This window comes from Gobio gobio (assembly GCF_949357685.1).
Source record: "Gobio gobio genome assembly, chromosome: 4".
NCBI classification, from domain to species: Eukaryota; Metazoa; Chordata; class Actinopteri; order Cypriniformes; family Gobionidae; genus Gobio; species Gobio gobio.
The window spans coordinates 36,754,749-36,774,776 of NC_137100.1; the positions used below are offsets into that span (position 1 = coordinate 36,754,749).

A 20,028-nucleotide genomic window follows, 5' to 3' on the forward strand; every position below is an offset into this window, starting at 1 on the left:
AGCATAAACACCATCAAACCGATGAGAGCTTCGGATTTCCCAATACATTTACATGTACATTTAGTCATTTAGCAGACGCTTTTATCCAAAGCGGCTTACAAATGAGGGCAATAGAAGCAGCTAGAGCAGTCAAGGGCAACACTATCAACAATATGCAAGTGCTGTAACAAGTCTCAGTTAATCTAGCACAGAACAGAATGTGTTTTTTTTTTAAATAAATAAATTAGACAGACAGACAATGAATAGAATAATAAGTGCTATTCTCGATCGGTCAGGTGTTGCTGGAAAAGATGTGTCTTTAGACGTTTTTTGAAAATGGCTACAGACTCGGCCGCAGAATTGAGATAGGCAGGTCATTCCACCAGGTGGGAACGGTCCAGGAAAAGCTCAGTGACAGCGATTTCATGCCTCTCTGGTATGGCACCACAAGGCGTCGTTCACTGGCAGAACGCAAGTTCCTGGAGGGTGTGTAAGTCTGAACAAGCGAGTTTAGGTATATTGGTGCAGAGCCAGTGGATTTTTTGAAGGCGAGCACCAGTGCCTTGAATTTAATGCGAGCGGCTATTGGTAGCCAGTGCAGACTGATGAAGAGAGGCGTGACGTGTGCTCTCTTCAGGTGTTTCTCTATGGCGCTGAAACCTAAAGATGTCCGAGTTCTGGTCCCAGCGCAACTGATACTCAACTGCCATTGGCTCATCGGCGTTTGATGGGAGGGGTTTACCGAAAGGAATTCCGTGAAATGAACACGGGCCCCTTAACTCAAAATCCGTGGCAGTTTCACGGAATCGCCGAAAATTCTGTGATGGGTCAACAGAAGTGATTCCTATGCAAGTCAATGACAGTAAAAAGTAGAAATGATTTTAAGAATATTTATAGGCTACTTTTATATTTTGGAGCTAGGGATGAAACGATTACCGGTTTCACGATAAACCACGATAAAATTTAGTGACGGTTAGTAATATCGTATAAAATTTAATTATCATTAAAACCGCGTGTGATTATCATGATTGTGAAAACTCGCGGTAAATCTTGGCCAGTCAGCGTCAGTCTGGTGCAAGCGCAGCGCTGTTTTTGAATGAGAAGAAATGGCAGAAGGCAGTGACAGCACTCCGGGGATTGTTCAGCCTCTAAAAGGACCAAATCTGAGGTGTGGTCATATTTTGGCTTTTACAAAAGTCCTGAGGGAAACTTAATCGAAGATGGTCACCCTGTCTGCAGAACATGCCAGAGGAAAGTCGCTGTAATAGGGGGAAACACTTCAAAACTACAAACGCAAGGCAAGTGGACTTTTGGCTCTTTTCCACTGCGTGGTACAGCTTGGTACGGTTCGACTTGACTCGGCACTGCACGTCTCAGCTCGGCTCGGTTGCTTTTCCACTGCAGTAGCACCGCTTCAAGTGGGTGGGATTACGTTGTAGTTGCGCCTCCTCTACTGCCACGACATCATCGTAAACGCGACACAAAATCAAATGTGCAAAACCGGAGCAATGGAGCCTATCGAAGGAATGGTGTTCTTGATTCTCGGCATGTGGATGTTTTTCACCGCACAACGAAAAAGTTTGTTTCAAAGGAGGCTGATGGCAGCAAAACAAAATACTGAAAAAAAAACTAAGAGAGTATGGGAACTCCTACAACAAAGCGCATTCGACGATAGGCTTGCTCGACGGCGCACGAGGGTAAGCTAATCTTGCACCACGGTCTCAATCGCTATATCACTGTCACGAAAACATATAATGAACTTGGCTGGCAAAATTATGTTTTAAAATGCGTATTCTGTGTATTTCAGATCCTTCATATTTTGCAACGTCGCCGCAACAGACCATCTGTTTGGACATTTAACCGAGCTTCTGAGTGGTGGGATGTGATTGTTCCCGGTTTTACAAACACTCAATGGCTGGAGAACTTTAGAATGTCAGAAGAAACGTTTGTCTACTTGTGCAACAAAGTGCGTCCAGCGATGGAAAGACGGGACACAAACTTTCGTGTTTGTGTACCTCTAAAGAAGAGAGTAGCCATCGCACTGTGGAAGCTCGCAACCGGTTCTGAGTACAGAAGTGTTGGCCATCTTTTTGGAGCAAGCATAACAACTGTTTGTCGATGTGTCCAGGAGTTCTGTGCTGCAGCAGAGACTTTGCTGGTACCAGAACAAATTCGTTTTCCAGATCAGGAGAAGTTTCAAGAAATGGCTGCCTACATTGAGAACAGGTGGGGGCTCCCACAGTGTATTGGTGCTATTGATGGATCACACATACCCATCATAGCACCACAGGACTATCACTGTGACTATTTCAACCGTAAAGGCTGGCACTCCATCATCCTTCAAGGTGTTGTGGATGGAAAGGGACTTTTCTGGCAGCGAGTGACCGACAGCCCGATTGAGCACGCCTGGACACCCACCTTCACGAGCACGAGGACTTCACAGGAACACCAGCCACGACGACAGCACGCACCTTTGTTTCACCGTTTGCACCTATTCCCCAAAGTACTCACAATAAATCCACCCTCCGGGGTTCACTTTCACGAGCAACCTTGTTGTGTGATTTCTCACCCGTGACAATACATACATATATACACATATATACATACATACATACATACATACATACATACATATGTATAAACCTAAAACGTACACTTTTCACAATGTTGAAGTAGTCTATTATAATCATTCAGATATTGCGTACCCTTGCGATATGCATATTGCGATATTTTGATATATTGCGCAGCCCTAATAGTTTTAGTTTTATATATAAGTATATACACACACACACACACACACACACACATTTTGTGATATATCTAATGCTGCCAATACATGCTATATATTATTTCTGTCATTCAAATCATCATTACTCAAGATTTATGATTTGCAAACGTGAGTGTTTTACTCATTTCATACCTGAGACCATGCGCTCCGGTGTCGTACTGTTGCTGGAGTTTGCTGGTGTTGGTGATTGTGCTGGTGGCGTCACTGCTGCAACCGAAGTTGAGGCTTCAGAGCATGGAGAAAGTGCTAACGAATCAACCGTAGACAAAGCATCTGAAACAAAAACAAAATATGGGTACAAAAAAAATTAATGCACAAATTACCACACCATAGAACAAACTAGCAAATCCAGAATACCACTGACCATAAACAAAAATAACAATTAAATAGGTATAGATGTAAACAGTAAGCTTTTAAGTAGATGGTGAATGTTAACATAACACAACGTACCATCCTCCATCATGTTCTCCATCAACGCCGTGGCTGAGTCCAGAGCACCCAGCCGTCCATTACTCGCCTGTCTACTCCCATAGATAGCGTCCATTTGGTCAAACCACTTCCAATTTCTTCTGTTTGAACCACTCCGGCTGTTGTGGTCCTTTATGGTTCTGTAATCGCTTTTAAGTTTTTTTAACTTGTCCCTACACTGTTTAAATGTCCTCGCTCCTCGGCTACCAACGAGAGGAACGTCTGCACCTCATCTACCGACCAAGATTCAGCCATATTTTTAGTTTTTTTAAACAAGTTTTCCTCTCAAGTCGTGCCAACGATACTGCCTGGCTGTTACTGCTAGCAGGTTGGTGTCGCAAATCCAATGACGCTAGTAGTGACGATACTCTCTGACCAATCAGTGATCTGCAGTGTTTACACGTCACATTTTAGTATCGGTACTGCATGCTTGGAACCCCAACCGAGGTGGTACTGTTTAAGCGAGCTGTACCGAGCCGTACCATGCAGTGGAAAAAGCGCCAAAGCGAACCATACCGAACCATACTGAGCCGTACCGTGCAGTGGAAAAGCGCCATTTGACCTCAATACCAAAACTACGTCTGGCAAATTATAACGTGAAGCAAACGAACAAATTCAGACAAGACTAGGGTGACATTTTAAGGGATAATAATCAGGGCTTGACATTAACAACCGGCATTTGCGGGTGTAACGTATAGACTGTAAAAAAAATAACGTGTAACGTTATTTCGGCTGCACACTAGTCACTCTGGCTGTTGAACTTATTATAGTCTTCTCAAAAGCCGTCTGTTATAATCGCGTTGCGCATTAAAACCACTCACACGTGTTTATATTGAGTTTATGAATGCAATGTCTCATAATCAGAGGCGTTCAGATTAGCCGGAGTTATGTTTGCGCCGTAGCCTGGTTAAAACCAGACCATTCTCAAATTTGCCGGAAGTTGTCTGGGTTTTCCCAGGCTATTCGCGCCGCTCTCTCTCTTGCTGTAATCTACACTCAGAGCAGATTTAAACGTGCGATGTATGCAGGAGATTCACTCATCATAGAGTGGATGACTGTTTTTGTTCTATTTCAGCAGCGAAAATAGTTTAAACAAACACAGCAGAACCACAGCGCATCTGATATGACTGGCATAATGCTGGCGAATTTAGGAACCGTCTCTAAAGTTACACACAACATTGGTAACGTTATACACGTTTCAAACTTTAATAGCATTTGAAAATAATGACAGTCATAAAACTGACTGTAAAGTGATCATTTAGGTGTCAGGTATGATGCACACATTTTGATATTTAATAAAATAAACTGTCAAATCATATGGAAATATGGATATGCATTATTTCACTTGGATACTGTTTGGGCTCTAACACAAAACATGCTAGATTTAAATGCATCATTGCTGAACACTGATGCGAAATATTGCCTGAGAATATATTTACAATATTAGACAATATTAGAGATTATATTTTTACGACAAATTATTATTATTTATGCATTATGCGTTGCTATTGACGACGGCCATTAAGGAAGGAAATCCCACAGAATCTAGCTTAAAAAAGTGCATCGAGCTGCTTTAGTTATTTGTTGTTTGTTGAATTTCAAATATCAAATATCAAACTTGTTGAAATGTTTTAAGTGTGTGCATCTGTTCTTTTTGAATACTTTCATCTCATTTGAACAAAACCGTGATAATATTGATAACCGTGATAATTTGGGTCACTATAATCGTGATGTTAAATTTCCATACCGTTTCATCCCTATTTGGAGCAACTAACTCCACTCCTACCCTAAACTTACCCACTCTCAACAATATAAAACACATAACAGGCAAATACAAGTACAGTCACAGGTATTTATTGCAAAAACTGACCAAAAACAGCATAAAAGTATTAACTCATGTTGCATTCCAAGTCTTCTGAAGTCACACGATGTCTTCATGTAAAGAACACAACACACTCATTCATATCTCATTCAAATAATACACACGACTCTTTAGCATGACGCAATCTGTCACGAGACACACGAGAGCCAATGGCATTTTACAATCAAAGCCGACTTAATGACGCAATTGGTCACGAGACATACGACAGCCAATGCTGTCAAAGCTGACGTAACGTTTCTTCCGGCGGTAAAATTTGAAATGTGTTTTTGATCTTTGGCGGATGGACTCGACGCTGCTGATCGCTTTTGGGGATTTTCTTCATACAAATTAATCGTTTGGCCTCGGAACACTTGGAATATTTGTACTTTTTGAATAAATTGTGCCTGCAGTCGTATCTGCCTGTTAAATCCTGTTTTTTATAATACACAAATGGGTAGGTTTAGGGAAGGGATTGGGTTTACATGTTCAAAACGTCTCTAAATACTGTAAAAAAATAAATAAAAAAAATAATGATAAATAAAATGATGCTGGCTGATTAAATCGAGAATCACATGTCATAATGGCAAAAATCATAGTTTCATGATGATAACCATGCCCAACGCGTCTGTATACTGTCATTGACTTACATATAGGCATCAATTCCGTGGACCCATCACAGAATTTTTTGGCGATGCCGTGAAACTGCCACGGATTTTGAATTAAGGGGCCCGTGTTCATTTCATGGAATTCTGTGAGATCAGGTTGTATTTAACTAGGAAACAAAAGCTTTCAAATGGTCATGGTTGTGATGCCCTGCTGTTTTAAATTGATTGAACAAGGCATGAAAAGAACTGAAGCACAGATTTTATTCACTAATGGGAAACACAAAAGGGGTTTGAGGGGGTTTGAGACTACAAAAGTGTGTTTTATCATGATAATGGCAGGAGTTATCTATTGGGGAAGACATATGGTAATCTGTCTCTTTTTCTCTTTCATGAAGTCATATATATTTTGAAGTATAAAGTCAATATCCATCAGTAAAGTCCCTGCAGAATAACCATTATTGCCTGTCTCATGAAACACACACACACACACACACACACACACACACACACACACACACACACACACACACACACACACACACACACACACACACACACACACACACACACACACACACACACACACACACACACACACACACACACACACACACACACACACACACACACACACACACACACACACACACACACAGACAGACAGACAGACTGTCAATGGATTCTAATTATACACTTACTACCTTTACAAGTACACATTACCATTCTTATCTAAAAGGAAAGGAAATTGCCTGGCCAATATTCATTATTAATATGGAAATTCTTGCTTTTGCAAATAGTACTATACAGCATTTATTTTCAATAATTAGTATTCCTGTGGGTTTTTAATGGTTTGTGTGTGTGTGTGTTTTCAGTGTTAGATGTCTATCCAGATGTGTGTCATTGTGAGGGTCGGAAGGTGAACTGTAATGGCAAAAACCTCCTACATGTACCTGCTGTGTCATCTAATGTAACTGCACTGTAAGTATAACACCAACAGAGAGCAAGAGACCCTCACCTCTATTATACAGTACAATCTGCATGAAACTGAAGTTGCGATAGTCTTTTCTTTCCTATTGTAAAAAAAATTAATTAGGGCAGGACTGTTCCATCAGGAATTGATCGTTATCGTTCGCTATTGCTGTCATCTGATGTGAGTGACAGGTTGCCCTGCCCTCACAGCAGTAAACATGTCATCAGAAAAGAGATATTGTCATTTTGATTAAAGATTATGAGAGCACGTGTTTAAAAAAAAAAAAATGTATGTGCTCTGAGAAAACATTTATAAAAAAATAAAAATACTGCAATATTCCATAAAAAAATAAATACAATGGTCAATTTTGATTTAATGGTGAATAAAAGACAGGACTTGTCAGGTACTGGTCATTATGGAAGGTAAGCTGGCTTACCAGCAAAACCCACTAGGACCAGCAACCCCCCTTAAGCTGGGAACAAGATGCAAATCACTATATTTATACCATGGTTTGTCTGAATACTTGATTCTGATTAGCTGGAAGGTGTGCAATAAAACCGTTTAATGCACAGGTTGTTCCAAGAGTTGAATCACAATTCTATATTAATGCGCTGTTTTAATTGAAGCGCGCATACACATACAATACTCGCACACAGAGAAGAGATCACGCTGCATTCACACAAAAACATTCAGGAGCACAGAAACGTAATAAAATAGCATTGATACTGAATCTCTACATTATATTTCTCAGCATCAAAGGGGTAACATCGTTATTTTGAAGTAAATAAAGGCACAATATGTAAGATTTAAAATGCGAATGGTACCACTAGAACAAAGTTATATATTTTGTTGACTTGTGTACTTACATTATCCCAAACGTTTCCAATAATGTTTAAATCCAGAGAAATCCGCTATTTTAACCGGTGTTGCCGACCATGTCCTTGCGTCGCCTGTCAATGATGTCATATCCACGCTACCCTTCATTTTCGTAGAAACCATGGAAACACCAAAGACGCTTTAATAAAGTATGTATTTTATTAGACTGGTGAGCAAGTGTTTGGATAATATATCAACAGAAAATGAATCATTGCGCAACACGATTAGTCTTCTTGTTTAAATCGCTTGTTTTCTTGATTCACCGCGAGTAATGTTTTTACTATGCCTCAGAGAGACTATTTGGTCAGGTGGCTAACATAGCATAATCAGAGAGAGCTTTCTCCATCATACAATTAAAACGAATTGCATGTCATTTAGTAAGCCATTTAGTCACCCTGTTTTTATTAAAGGGGTGGTAAACCACGATTTCACTTTTCTAACTTTAGCTAGTGTGTAATGTTGCTGTTTGAGCATAAACAACATCTGCAAAGACATTCCTCCAGGGTTGCTGACATCACCAGCCCCAATATTTACATAAACCCCTCCTCCGAGAATATTAAATAAGGGGGGGCGAGGCCATTTTGTTTCGCTGCGGGGAAGCTTTGTTGTGGTATAGTTAGGCTGGAGTGTTGTTGCCGCAATGCCGACGAAATGCTGTTATTTTCATCCGGATTGCAGGTCCACTTTGTTCAGCCTTCCTAGGGACGGAGGTGCATTGCAGTGCGTTTAACATACAACATGTTATATGCATGTGTGTATGAGACAGTGGGGAAAAGGTCGCATTTGCAGCAGATATAGGTATGCTGCCCATCATAAATCAAAGCACAAGACAGACAGGGGTCGGAGGAGAAGACCGTAAAATGTGACATAATGGACAATATTCGTCTGTATTTGCAATACACAAGCCGCGGTTCAGCTGCGCGAGACGAACGCTGCCAGTGTCAATGCACAACGGCCGCGCACGGCTCCCGCTGCACATTTCACGGAGGAAAGCTTCCACAATCTTCACGAGTTCAATGCAGGATTCGCACAACGGCTTGTCCTGAAAGATGGATTTAAAAACAGGAGCTTTTTACGGGCCACAACGTGTAAGTATGATTTATTTTTCGTCAATGTGTTTTCCTGTAATAGTTTGTATTGTTAATTGTACGTTGTAGAAGGAAGTACACAGATGACAACGCTGTTTGGCTCTGCAAACCTGTTTGTTAAATGCTCATTCATACTTAACGTTATCTGACAAACACCTAATGTTACAAACTTTTATTAAATCTCAACAGCGAACTTGGCATTAGTGTAAATTATTCTTTGATTAGAGCTTTTATGTATTGTTTATCTACAGGCATGGTAAACATGGTTCTGTGTTTGATTTGGCTACTATTAAAGCCAATGTTTAGTGTTCGTTTTGGCTTAATAGTTTTTGCGACAGATATTTGGCTATAATCATTCTAAAAATACAAAAGTAACAGTGCCATTCAGTAGCGATCATTATAGATCCGCAGTCTGTACTCTTGAGGACTGAACAGGTTCTGCTCGATCATCTTCACTAAAATTGTCTGGGTCTGATTTGGGCTCATATTGGTATGGTTTTATTGACGCCATTGTTTCTAATACTACCCACAGCACAGTCTACCGGTAAAGGGGCGTGGCGTTTCCGACAAAACGTGCACTAGGCGGTTAGCGAATCACAACACACTGGGCCAGCTAACCAATCTGAGCCCATCGCGTATTTTTGAGGGACTGGTTTCATAGAACCCGGAAACCATCAGACCGTTTTTACAAGGAGGGACAGAGCAGTGTAGAATAAAGGTCAAATATATGAAAAATAATGAAATTTTTTAAAAACGAAGCATGAACACATGTCACAGTGCACCCCACAAACACAATCAAGCCTTCGAAAGAATGTGTTTTACCACCCCTTCAATAGGATATTCTAATATCGATCTAGATTATTGCAAATTGCAACAAGTCTCTCAGCCACCGAGCGAACGCACAGAGTAACGTTGTAACATAACTTTAAACACACTTAAATGTATTTAGTATGACTGTTTTAACCATGTAAAACAGTGCTGCGTTACCTCATATCCGCAACAAAAAGAGCGGAAGTAGCCAACTGCAGCATAAGCATAATAAAAGCTCAGTTTCACACAGGTCCTTCTCATTAGCCTTTGCTCCCAAGGGCTCTCAGGGCTATCTGCTTCATACCACCGTAACGTTAATAAAACTTTAATACATTTGCTCATTCATGAACATGATTTCTGCCAGAGTCCATCGGTTTCCTTTCCATTGGCTGTGGAGGTGAAGAGTCAAGACTACAACTCCCATGATTCCACGCTCATTCACAGCATCATCAAGCTATGTCTTTGATTTGAATAAGCGACCTCTAGCAGCAAAACTTACATACTGTGTCTTTAAACTCATGTAGCTTCGTTGTTAATAGAGAGAGAGAGAGAGAGGTATACATCTCTCTCTCTCTCTCTCTCTCTCTCTCTCTTTCTCTCCCTCCATAATTAATTAAAATAAATGCTATAATTCATTCATTCAAATAAATGTACTCTTACGCTCTACTTTATCTCTGTGTCTGATTGAAAGCGGGCAGAATGCTTCATCTATGAGCCGCAACTGACGAAACTGTAAATTTTACCTTTCCAGTCAAATATTGCGCTGCAAACATCAATAACAGCTTTAAATTGTGAATGCTGGCAAATGACCATGGTATAAATTGGATAATCTACAACTAGCAGTGCATTAAACTATTTTAATGCGTGTCAGGCGGTTCTTTGCCTCCACGTCGTGCATTAAAATCGTTTAATGCACTGCTAGCTGTTGATTATCCCTTACGTAATAACTGTTTTTTTCCTCCCATGCTGCCATCAGAGAGCTGAACAGTAACAGAATCGAATCTCTCTCTCGTGATCTGTTCATCCGCTATAGACACCTGGAGAGACTGTGAGTGACACTTCATCCTTTCATCTCATCTTCTCCTTTCCTAATCCCTCTTGCTGTTATCTCTTCTAAGCTTTTTAAATGTCTGAGTCTCCTTGCCTTGAGCTCAAGTAATGATTTATGAATGATGATTAACAACAGCTTTACAGTGATTCATTTTTCCTTTTCTTTAAAATACCAAGCAGAGAGCTGTCCGAATAGGTTTTGTGTGTGTATGTACTTAAAGGGTTAGTTCACCCAAAAATGAAGGTTCTGTCATTAATTACTCACCCTCATGTCGTTCCAAACCCGTAAGACTTTCGTTCATCTTCGGAACACAAATAAAGATCTTTTTGATGAAATACAGTGTCAAGAAAAAGTATGTGAACCACTTGCAGAATCTGGGAAAATGTGAATAATTTTAACTAAATAAAAGAGATCATACAAAATGCATGTTATTTTTTATTTAGTACTGTCCTGAATAAGATATTTACCCAAAAAAATGTTTTACATATAGTCCACATGACAAAAAAATATATGAATTTATTCAAATAACCCTGTTCAAAAGTTGATGAACCATTAATTCTCAATACGTGTGTCGTTCCCTGGATGATCCACCGCTGTTTTTTATTTTTATTTTGAGATGGTTGTTCGTGAGTCCCTTGTTTGTCTTGAGCAGTTGTACTGCCCAATGTTCTTCAGAAAAAATCCTTCAGGTCCTGCACATTCTTCAGTTTTCCAGGATCTTTTGTATATTTGAACCCTCTCCAGCAGAGACTGTATGATTTTGAGATCCATCTTTTCACACTGAGGACAATTGAGGGACTCAAACACAACTACTAAAAAAGGTTGAAATATTCACTGATGCTCCAGAAGGAAAGACAACGCATTAAGAGCCAGGGGGTGAAAACTCAAGGTAAATTGTACTCAATTTGTCTTCTGGGAAACATGCAAGTATCTTCTGTTGCTTCTGAAGGGCAGTACTAAATGAAAATATATATATATATTTAAACAAAATAAGAAACATTTGGACATCCTGCTCAAAAGTTTTCACCCCCCAGGCCCAGCTCTTAATGCTTCGTGTTTCCTTCTGGAGCATCAGTGAATGTTTCAACCTTTTTTAGTAGTTGTGTTTGAGTCCCTCAATTGTCCTCAGTGTGAAAAGATGGATCTTAAAATCATACAGTCCCTGCTGCAGAGGGTTCAAATATGAAAAAGATGCTGGAAAACTGAAGAATGTGCAGGACCTGATTTTTCTGAAGAACGTTGGGCCGTTTAACTGCTCAGGACAAACAAGGGACTCATGAACAACCATCTCAAAATAAAAAAAACAGCGGTGGATCATCCAGGGAACGACACACAGTATTGAGAATTAATGGTTCATCAACTTTTGAAAAGGGTTATTTGAATAAATTCAGCTTCTTTTTTTGGTCTTGTGGACTAAATATAAACATTTTTATGTAAAATATCTTATTCAGGGCAGTACTAACTAAAAAATAACATACATTTTGTATGATCTCTTTTATTTAGTTAAAATTATTCACATTTTCATTGATTCTGCAAGTGGTTCACATACTTTTTCTTGCCACTGTATGAGAGCTTTCTGTCCCTCCTTTGACAGCCTACACAACTACCACTTTCAAGCCACAAAAAGATATTCCAGTGGTTTAACTCAATTTTATGAAGTGACGCAAGTAATTAATGACAGAATTTAAATATTTTGTTGAACCCTTTAAGGGTTCAAAACAACACTCCAATTGCACGTAAAAAAGGTAAAACTTTATTTTACAGTGTTCCTGTTACACATTACATGTACTTAGTAATTACAGTAAATTATGCATGCAATTCAATGCAACTAACCCTAAACCAAACCCTATAAAGTTTATGTTCTTAATAATTATTACACAGTAATTACACGTATCAATGAGACCTTCAAATAAAGTGTTACCATATAAAATTGGCCATTTGGAACATTACTTTATAGGGCTCTGCAGCGTTTTAATTAAAACTATAATAATTATTGCATGACTCTCACTGATGTTAGCAAAACATTTAAATCATATAAGAAAATTTGTGTTCTAATGAGTTTTACCTACGTGAGAAATTTACCATCAGAATTAGATCTATGATGGCAGAATATTCTGAATACTGCTTATATTTCCTCATATTAATCATCCAAAACAAATGTATAAAATCATCATATTTCTAATTTGTATATAAAGCTGCAAACGACACAATGACATACACCTAAATAATAATGTAGCAGTGATAAGGGAGTATATAAAGCTAAATACAGTTTCATGACCTACAAATTACCCTTCTTTTGTGCATGATTATGTTTGCATGGACATAGTGGCACCTTCTTTTTCTGAATCCTCTTTCCTTTACACTTTTTCTTTCGCTGAAAAAAAGAAAGAAAAAAAGATCTCTCCCCCATTCAGTGTAGTGGAGGTTTTTAAAGCTCATATTTCTTTGTAGAGTTCAGACAGGATGACATTTTTATTGTCCATCAAAGTTCAACAGTGTAGCAACATTTACACTCAGACAGACAAAGAAAGGCCTTCACAAGACATCTCATCAATGTATCTTTATATATGACAGACATTGTTTAGAAGATTTCATAATAAAGATAATCATTTTCCACCAATAGTTTGATATAAACAAACAAAAAAGACTCTTTGAAGGGTTTAAATGTTTCTGTTCCCACAAATGACCAATTAAGAAACCGCAAGCAACCAATTAAGCAACCATAAAAAATTAATAACTGATAGTATGTTTGCTTTTGATCTTCATTCCATTTCTGTCAGTTCATTGATTGTGTAAGCATGAAAGATTTGTATCTAATAACTGCTATTTTTAGGGAATGTGTTTTCAGATAAAGGGTGTTTACGTGCACTTGTAAGTGTCTTACATGCTCACCAAGGTATCATTCATTTAATAAACAGTATATTGTGGAACTATTATAACAATTTAAATGAACTGTTTTCTATTTTAAAATGCTGAATTTTCAGCATCATTACTGCAGTCTTCAGTGTCACACTCAGAAATCACTATAATATGCTGATTTAGTGCTCAAGGAACTTTTCTTATTATAAATAAAACTGTTCTACTTGATATATTTGTGGAAACATTGATACATTTTTTTCAGAAGTCTTTGATGAATAGGACATTCAAAAGAAAATGTATTTGAAACAGAAATCTTTTATAACAAAAATGTATTTATATTACTTTTGATCAATTTAATGCATCCTTGCTGAATAAAAGTATTGTTTTCTTTTGAATGGTATTATAATAATGATGTTTGTCAAAGTATATATTTGTAAATATCATATAATCATGACTCATCCAATCATTATCTCAAAATAAACCCTTGTGATTCCACAAAGCACAGGAGTCTTATATAATCTGAAGGGGTTTCCAGGTGAAAAAGACACACTATTAAATGTATTAAAAAATAATTAATTGTATATTTGTATTGTACTAAAAAGATACTCAAGAACATGTTTAATGCATTTAATAGTAAAACATTTTTACCTGGGTTATTTGCAGTAAAGTCTGTCTGAGTGTACATTTTATATATATATTATTGTTATTATTATTATCATTATATATATATATATATATATATATATATATATATATATATATATATATATATATATATATATATATATATATATATATATATATATATATATATATATATATATATATATATTACATGATTACTTAGCAATTAAATCAATAAATGGACATAAAATATTGATTTAATAATAAATAAAAAAAATATATATATACAGTATATATTAAGCGAGAAGAATCCTGAAGTACAATGAGAATTATGAAACAAGCATAGAGTTGAATTGGTTGCCAGGCACATGGCAACCACTTATAGATTACGCAAAAAGTTTAGACAAAAATATCTGGCCGCAGGATGCCACAATTGTTTATTTCTTTAGGGGTATAACTTTTTAATGAAGCAAAATATACGGAGTGCACCTACAGCAAGGACTCAAACTGTAAATATTCTCTCTCTCTCTTTCTCTGTCTGCAGACATTTGGAAAGTAACAGTATAGAAACGATCTCCAAGAAAGCATTTTCAGGACTGATCTCTTTGCGTAAACTGTGAGTTATGTGTGAATGAACAGTTCACTATGTGTTTGACTCTGCAAAATCATATCAATGTCACATCATGTATTGATCCTTCCCAGAGCTCCTGTTTTTATTAATGTGTAACTGTACATCACTGTATGTCTATGATAATGTAATTGTGAGTTCTCCATCCCTTTCTTCCCATTAGTCAGTCTGAGGCTTTCATCATCCATCCAACCATTCATCCATGTAAAAGAGAAAGAAGGAGAAGGATGTTACAATCAGGATGGAGGATTGATTCAGGCAGAACAGATCCATGATCAAAGAATGAATTTTAATGCATCCTGATACTTTTGTGTTTTCTTTTATGCTTCAGTTTACCTGCATGGGCTCTTACTATCAGATGCCTGCTTTCATACATATAACTGTGGATCTAATTAACATTATGCTAAGACTAATCAGCCAGCAAGAGAGAGAGAGAGGGAAAGAGAGGGAGAGAGAGAGAGAGAGAGAGAGAGAGAGAGAGACGGAAGGACGGAAATCACTGACGAGGCGGCAGGAAAAGCTGTGATGGTTATACAGCAGATGGCCTTTTGTATTGACACAATTTAACAAAACCCATTTAAATATCTGACCTCTGTTAATGTGTACTCCTCCTTCTCATTCTCATTCTCTCTCTCTCTCTCTCTCTCTCTCTCTATTACTTTTTTTCTTCTTCAGTTTTTTGACTCAAAACAGGATTGCGTCTCTGAAAGCAGGACTATTTAGTGACCTCAGCTCTCTGGAGTGGCTGTAAGTACAAAAACACAGACACCTACACACCTACACACTCACATGGGTGGATGAAATGAGATGATAGGTGCGATTCAATTGGTGCGATTCAATTTATCTCTCACTTTATTCGTCTCATTCTTCTTGTTTCTGTCTGTTTCTTACGCTGTCTCCTTTTCTTTTTTGCTGTTTGCTTTTTTCCCTCCTCTTTGTCAATCAGGCATAATTGATGGATTGTGTTTGTTCTCTGTGAGAATGAAATGCAGAATCATTTAAAGGAATCTATCAGGGTTCAGATTGAGACTTTGAGTCTGACCTGCTCTCATTACCAAGCAAAGAGCTTCAACATGCTCTCCTCAAAAGATTTGGGGTTTCTGCAAAGGTTTTTATTTCAGATGAAGTTCAAATGATTTTCAGGGTCACTCTTTTGAATATATCTGTGTTTGTCTGCATCTGTAGGATTCTGGATGAGAACAGAATATCATCTCTGCGTCAGAAGTCCTTTGAAGGCCTGAAATCATTATTTTTCCTGTAAGAGTAACCTTCTAATTCACAGTGACAGATAGATCAAATAGATTAATCCACAGTATATTGTGCATAGACCTTCAATAGAGGAGGATAAATAGAAAAATGATGCCTGTCAAATGTTTTTGATTTATTGTAAACAGATTTCTCTGTTGATAGTGTTGTATAGCTCAAGTGCGCATGTATGTTTTTTTCAGGTCTTTATTAAATAACTCAGTCGAACAGTTTCCTAAAACCTCGATTTGCCTTGAGATGCCCCGTCTGAACTGGTTGTGAGTTATAAGCATGACACTTGCATTGCACATTACATCTTAAATAAAGTGGATCCATGAAGTATTTACATATATGCAGTATATTAAGTAAAATAATTTTACAGAAATATGTTTAAAAAAACAAATGTGCAGTTATTGTATTTGGAAACTTTCTGGCTGTCAAACGTTAGTGGACCATGGTTATAAGTATTGTGATGAACTACTCTACTCTGGTATCTATATGAACTTGAGGGAATCTGACATTATACATCCAGAGGTGTTAGTGAGGCGATGAAGGGGTGCTCACCCTGTGTTCTGTGTGGGTCCTAACACCCCAGTATAGTGACAGGGACACTGTACTGTAACAAGCACCTTCCTTCGGATGAGATGTTACTCAATGTGCTCATTAAAAATCCCATGGCACTTCTTGTAAAGAGTAGGGGTGAAACCCGTTGTCCTGGCCAAATTCCCTCTATTGGCCCTTACCAATCATAGCCTCCTAATAATCCCCATCCACTGAATTGGCTCTATCACCCTCTCTCCTCTCTACCTATAGCCGGTGTGTGGTGAGCGCACTGGCGCAGCTGTACACTGGTGGTGGTTGAGGAGAGATCCCCTGATATGATTGTAAAGTGCTTTGGGTGTACAGTAGTACATATAAAAGCGCTATATAAATGCCTCATTCATTCTTTCATTCATTCATTCACTAAAATATCCAGTTGTTTAAGAATAATATAAAAAATGGCTCTGAGAAAAGTGTTTGTGGACACTTTGCCTTATTTGACTTATTAGACGTTCCTACGGGTTACTCTTATCACTGGTTTCTCTGGTGCTAGGAGTAATACTATCTGGCTTTCAGGCTTTCCGACTTTGTTGATGCTCAAATGTGGGCGATAAGTGGGTCAGTTAATTGTAGAAGTACGAGCCAATTTTGCAGCTTTGTTTCTGTAAATGTTCTTTTTTTCACTGGGAAGTAAGTTTTGAGTTCTGAGAATCACAGTCTATTTTCATAGTGTAATCAACAAAAATTTGATTCCTCATAGCATGACCCTTTTTAGTGTCCAAATATGGGTAACACTTCATTTTGATGGCTTTAGACAATCTACTAACTAAGTAACTTTGCAACTACTTGTCAACTAACTTTTATTAGAATATTAGTAGAATATCTATTATGCTAACAATTTATTCCGATGGTCCCCCAACAGATAATCTACTAAATATAAGTAACTTTGCAACTACGTTAACTCATGTTATTTTAACCCGAACCTTAACACCTAACCATAACCTAACCGTCTACAGTCTACCAATAATCTAATGACTCAAAACTACATGTTACTTATAACATGAAAGTCTAAAGTGGACCATCTAAACCAAAATCTTGATATTTAATCATTTTGACTCCATCGCTACACACTCCTGTGATCAGCTGAAGGTGTTTATTGTTGCAGGGAAATGGAGGGTAATAGAATTTCATCTCTCTGGGCATCAAGTTTTAAGAACTGCTCATCTCTCACCGTCTTGTGAGTATCCACAAACCACACACACACACACACACACACACACACACACACACACACACACACACACACACACACACACACACACACACACACACACACACACACACACACACACACACACACACACACACACACACACACACACACACACACACACACACACACACACAGTAACATACAATGTACAGTTCAATGAGTGTTGTGGGAACCAGGGTATTTATATTATATATTGTTTATTTGTCACAGCTGAGTGTGGGAGAAGGAGAGAGAAGTGGGACTCATCTAAAGCTCCTCCTGAGTCTCTCGGCTCGGCTGGAAACACTTACAAATAAATGCAGATTTAGGTTGAACTGAATAATTTAAGACCTTAGCAGATTAAAGACATCGGGAATGAATAAATTACAATAATTACTCATGTTTTAGATGTACATGTTGATATGCATCACAAATATCTGGTGCTGTGGTGTAAGGCCTTTGATTTGGTCTGTCAGTGACATTTGAAGGACACTCTGTCCTGAGGGACGCAGCATCACGACAGCTTCTCTCTCACTCTTCTACTGTATTTTGGTATCACTTTTATGGGCCAAGGGTTGCTTTTAATTAAAACTAACAGATTTAAATAATACAATTTCATTATTTATTTTTGCAATTTTTTTATGCTTTTTCATTATATATGTTGCAGTATTACCCCACAGACTTTCAATCTTAAACTATGAAATCCATCCATGTGTGTCCTATCAAGATTATGCAAAAAGTGTACAAATTTTATTTTACTGTGCGTAATCAGATACATATAATTAATTCAGTTAAAATAGCTTTAGCGAGACTACGAGTTCCCCCAAATAATTTAATTTCCACCACAGATTGCAATTGTGTACAGTATAGTAGATTTACATAATCTGAAATGTGGGTGAAATTACATGTGTTGGATAAGAAAATATTACATAAATTGCATAATTCTCCTTTCATGCATGTACTGCTGGCCTGGCATTAGTGGACAAATAAACTACTGTGAGTGTGCAACATGTGTTTTAAGGGAATTTATTTTCCACAGAGCTATAAGTGATTATATAATCATTGAAGAAACCACGATGACACCATGATGACATTTCCTTGAAGGGTTAATTAATATTCTAGCATCTGAGAAACTGAATTCTCTTTTATACTTGTACAGGATGTTAATGAATCGACTGAAGTGACAGTGTGTTTGTTGTGATATCTGATCCCATTCATTCACTCTATTCCTCAATTCAAAGATGTTTGAGTTATCACAGAAGAGTACATTTCTTCAAAACTATAAATATTTCATGTCTTCGATACATCCAGTGCTTTTCAGACCTAAACTGTGACTGTTAGTTTGTCCTTGTATACTCAAGCATTATAGAAAATGTTTGAGATCGTTCCTGGAAGCATGAATAATGATATGGATAGTTCTTAAAGGGTTAGTTCACCCAAAAATGAAAATTCTGTCATTAATTACTCACCCTCATGTCGTTGGACACCCGTCAGACCTCCGTTCATATTCGGAACACAAATGAAGATATTTTAGTTGAAAGCTGATGGCTGAGAAAGGCTTCACACAGGCCTCCATTGGCATTCAGTACATTGACACTTCCAAGATCCATGAAAGGCACTTAAAACGTCGTTACAAAGTCTATCTCACCAGTGGCTCTACAATAATCATACAATGCGACGACAATAGTTTTTGTGCGCAAAAAAAAATCAAAATAACACCTTTATCCAACTTGTTCTCGACTTCCGTGTATGCCTCCACGACGCATGCGCGAGAATATGACGCAGATCCGGCGTTCGGACATATGACCCAGAAGCGATTTGTTTACGAGCAGAGGAAGACGCGCGTGTCTAAGCTGTTGGATTCTACATTGATCGTGCTTTAGGTCTCGGCGTAGTGCTCAAAATGGAGCTTAAGTGTGTATTTCATCGATTCCCGAACACCGGCGCTACGTCATATTCTCGCGCATGCGTCGTGGAGGCGCACACGGAAGACAAGAACAAGTTGGATAAAGGTGTTATTTTGATTTTTTTTTGCGCACAAAAACTATTGTCGTCGCATTGTATGATTATTGTAGAGCCACTGTGGTGAGATAGACTTTGTAACGACGTTTTAAGTGCCTTTCATGGATCTTGGAAGTGTCAATGTACTGAATGCCAATGGAGGCCTGTGTGAAGCCTTTCTCAGCCATCAGCTTTCAACTAAAATATCTTCATTTGTGTTCCGAATATGAACGGAGGTCTTACGGGTGTCCAACGACATGAGGGTGAGTAATTAATGACAGAATTTTCATTTTTGGGTGAACTAACCCTTTAAGTGTGATCTTCAGACTTTCTGATTTACATATAGATGTTTATGACTTCATCATGCGGCACTGAAGGCCTTG

At 38.1% G+C, this 20,028-nt stretch overlaps 2 protein-coding genes across 2 annotated transcripts in view; both read left to right on the forward strand.

Annotated features, from left to right (window-relative positions):
- The window catches only part of rxfp2l (relaxin family peptide receptor 2, like), a 36,634-nt gene that overhangs the window by 284 nt on the left and 16,322 nt on the right, over positions 1-20,028 (forward strand). Inside the window, exons 2-8 of the mRNA XM_079813938.1 lie at positions 6,574-6,679; positions 10,422-10,493; positions 14,524-14,595; positions 15,283-15,354; positions 15,793-15,864; positions 16,056-16,130; positions 17,558-17,629. Coding sequence (XP_079670064.1) covers positions 16,111-16,130; positions 17,558-17,629 — 92 coding nt within the window. The 5' untranslated portion in view covers positions 6,574-6,679; positions 10,422-10,493; positions 14,524-14,595; ... (1 more) ...; positions 15,793-15,864; positions 16,056-16,110. The remainder of the gene's footprint in view (positions 1-6,573; positions 6,680-10,421; positions 10,494-14,523; positions 14,596-15,282; positions 15,355-15,792; positions 15,865-16,055; positions 16,131-17,557; positions 17,630-20,028) is intronic.
- On the forward strand, positions 320-2,554 carry LOC307124758 (uncharacterized protein; the record flags this gene model as incomplete). Its single annotated transcript, XM_079814202.1, has 2 exons — positions 320-1,676; positions 1,787-2,554. The coding sequence occupies exons 1-2, from the start codon at positions 1,470-1,472 to the stop codon at positions 2,552-2,554; spliced, it is 975 nt and encodes a 324-aa protein (XP_079670328.1). The 5' UTR covers positions 320-1,469.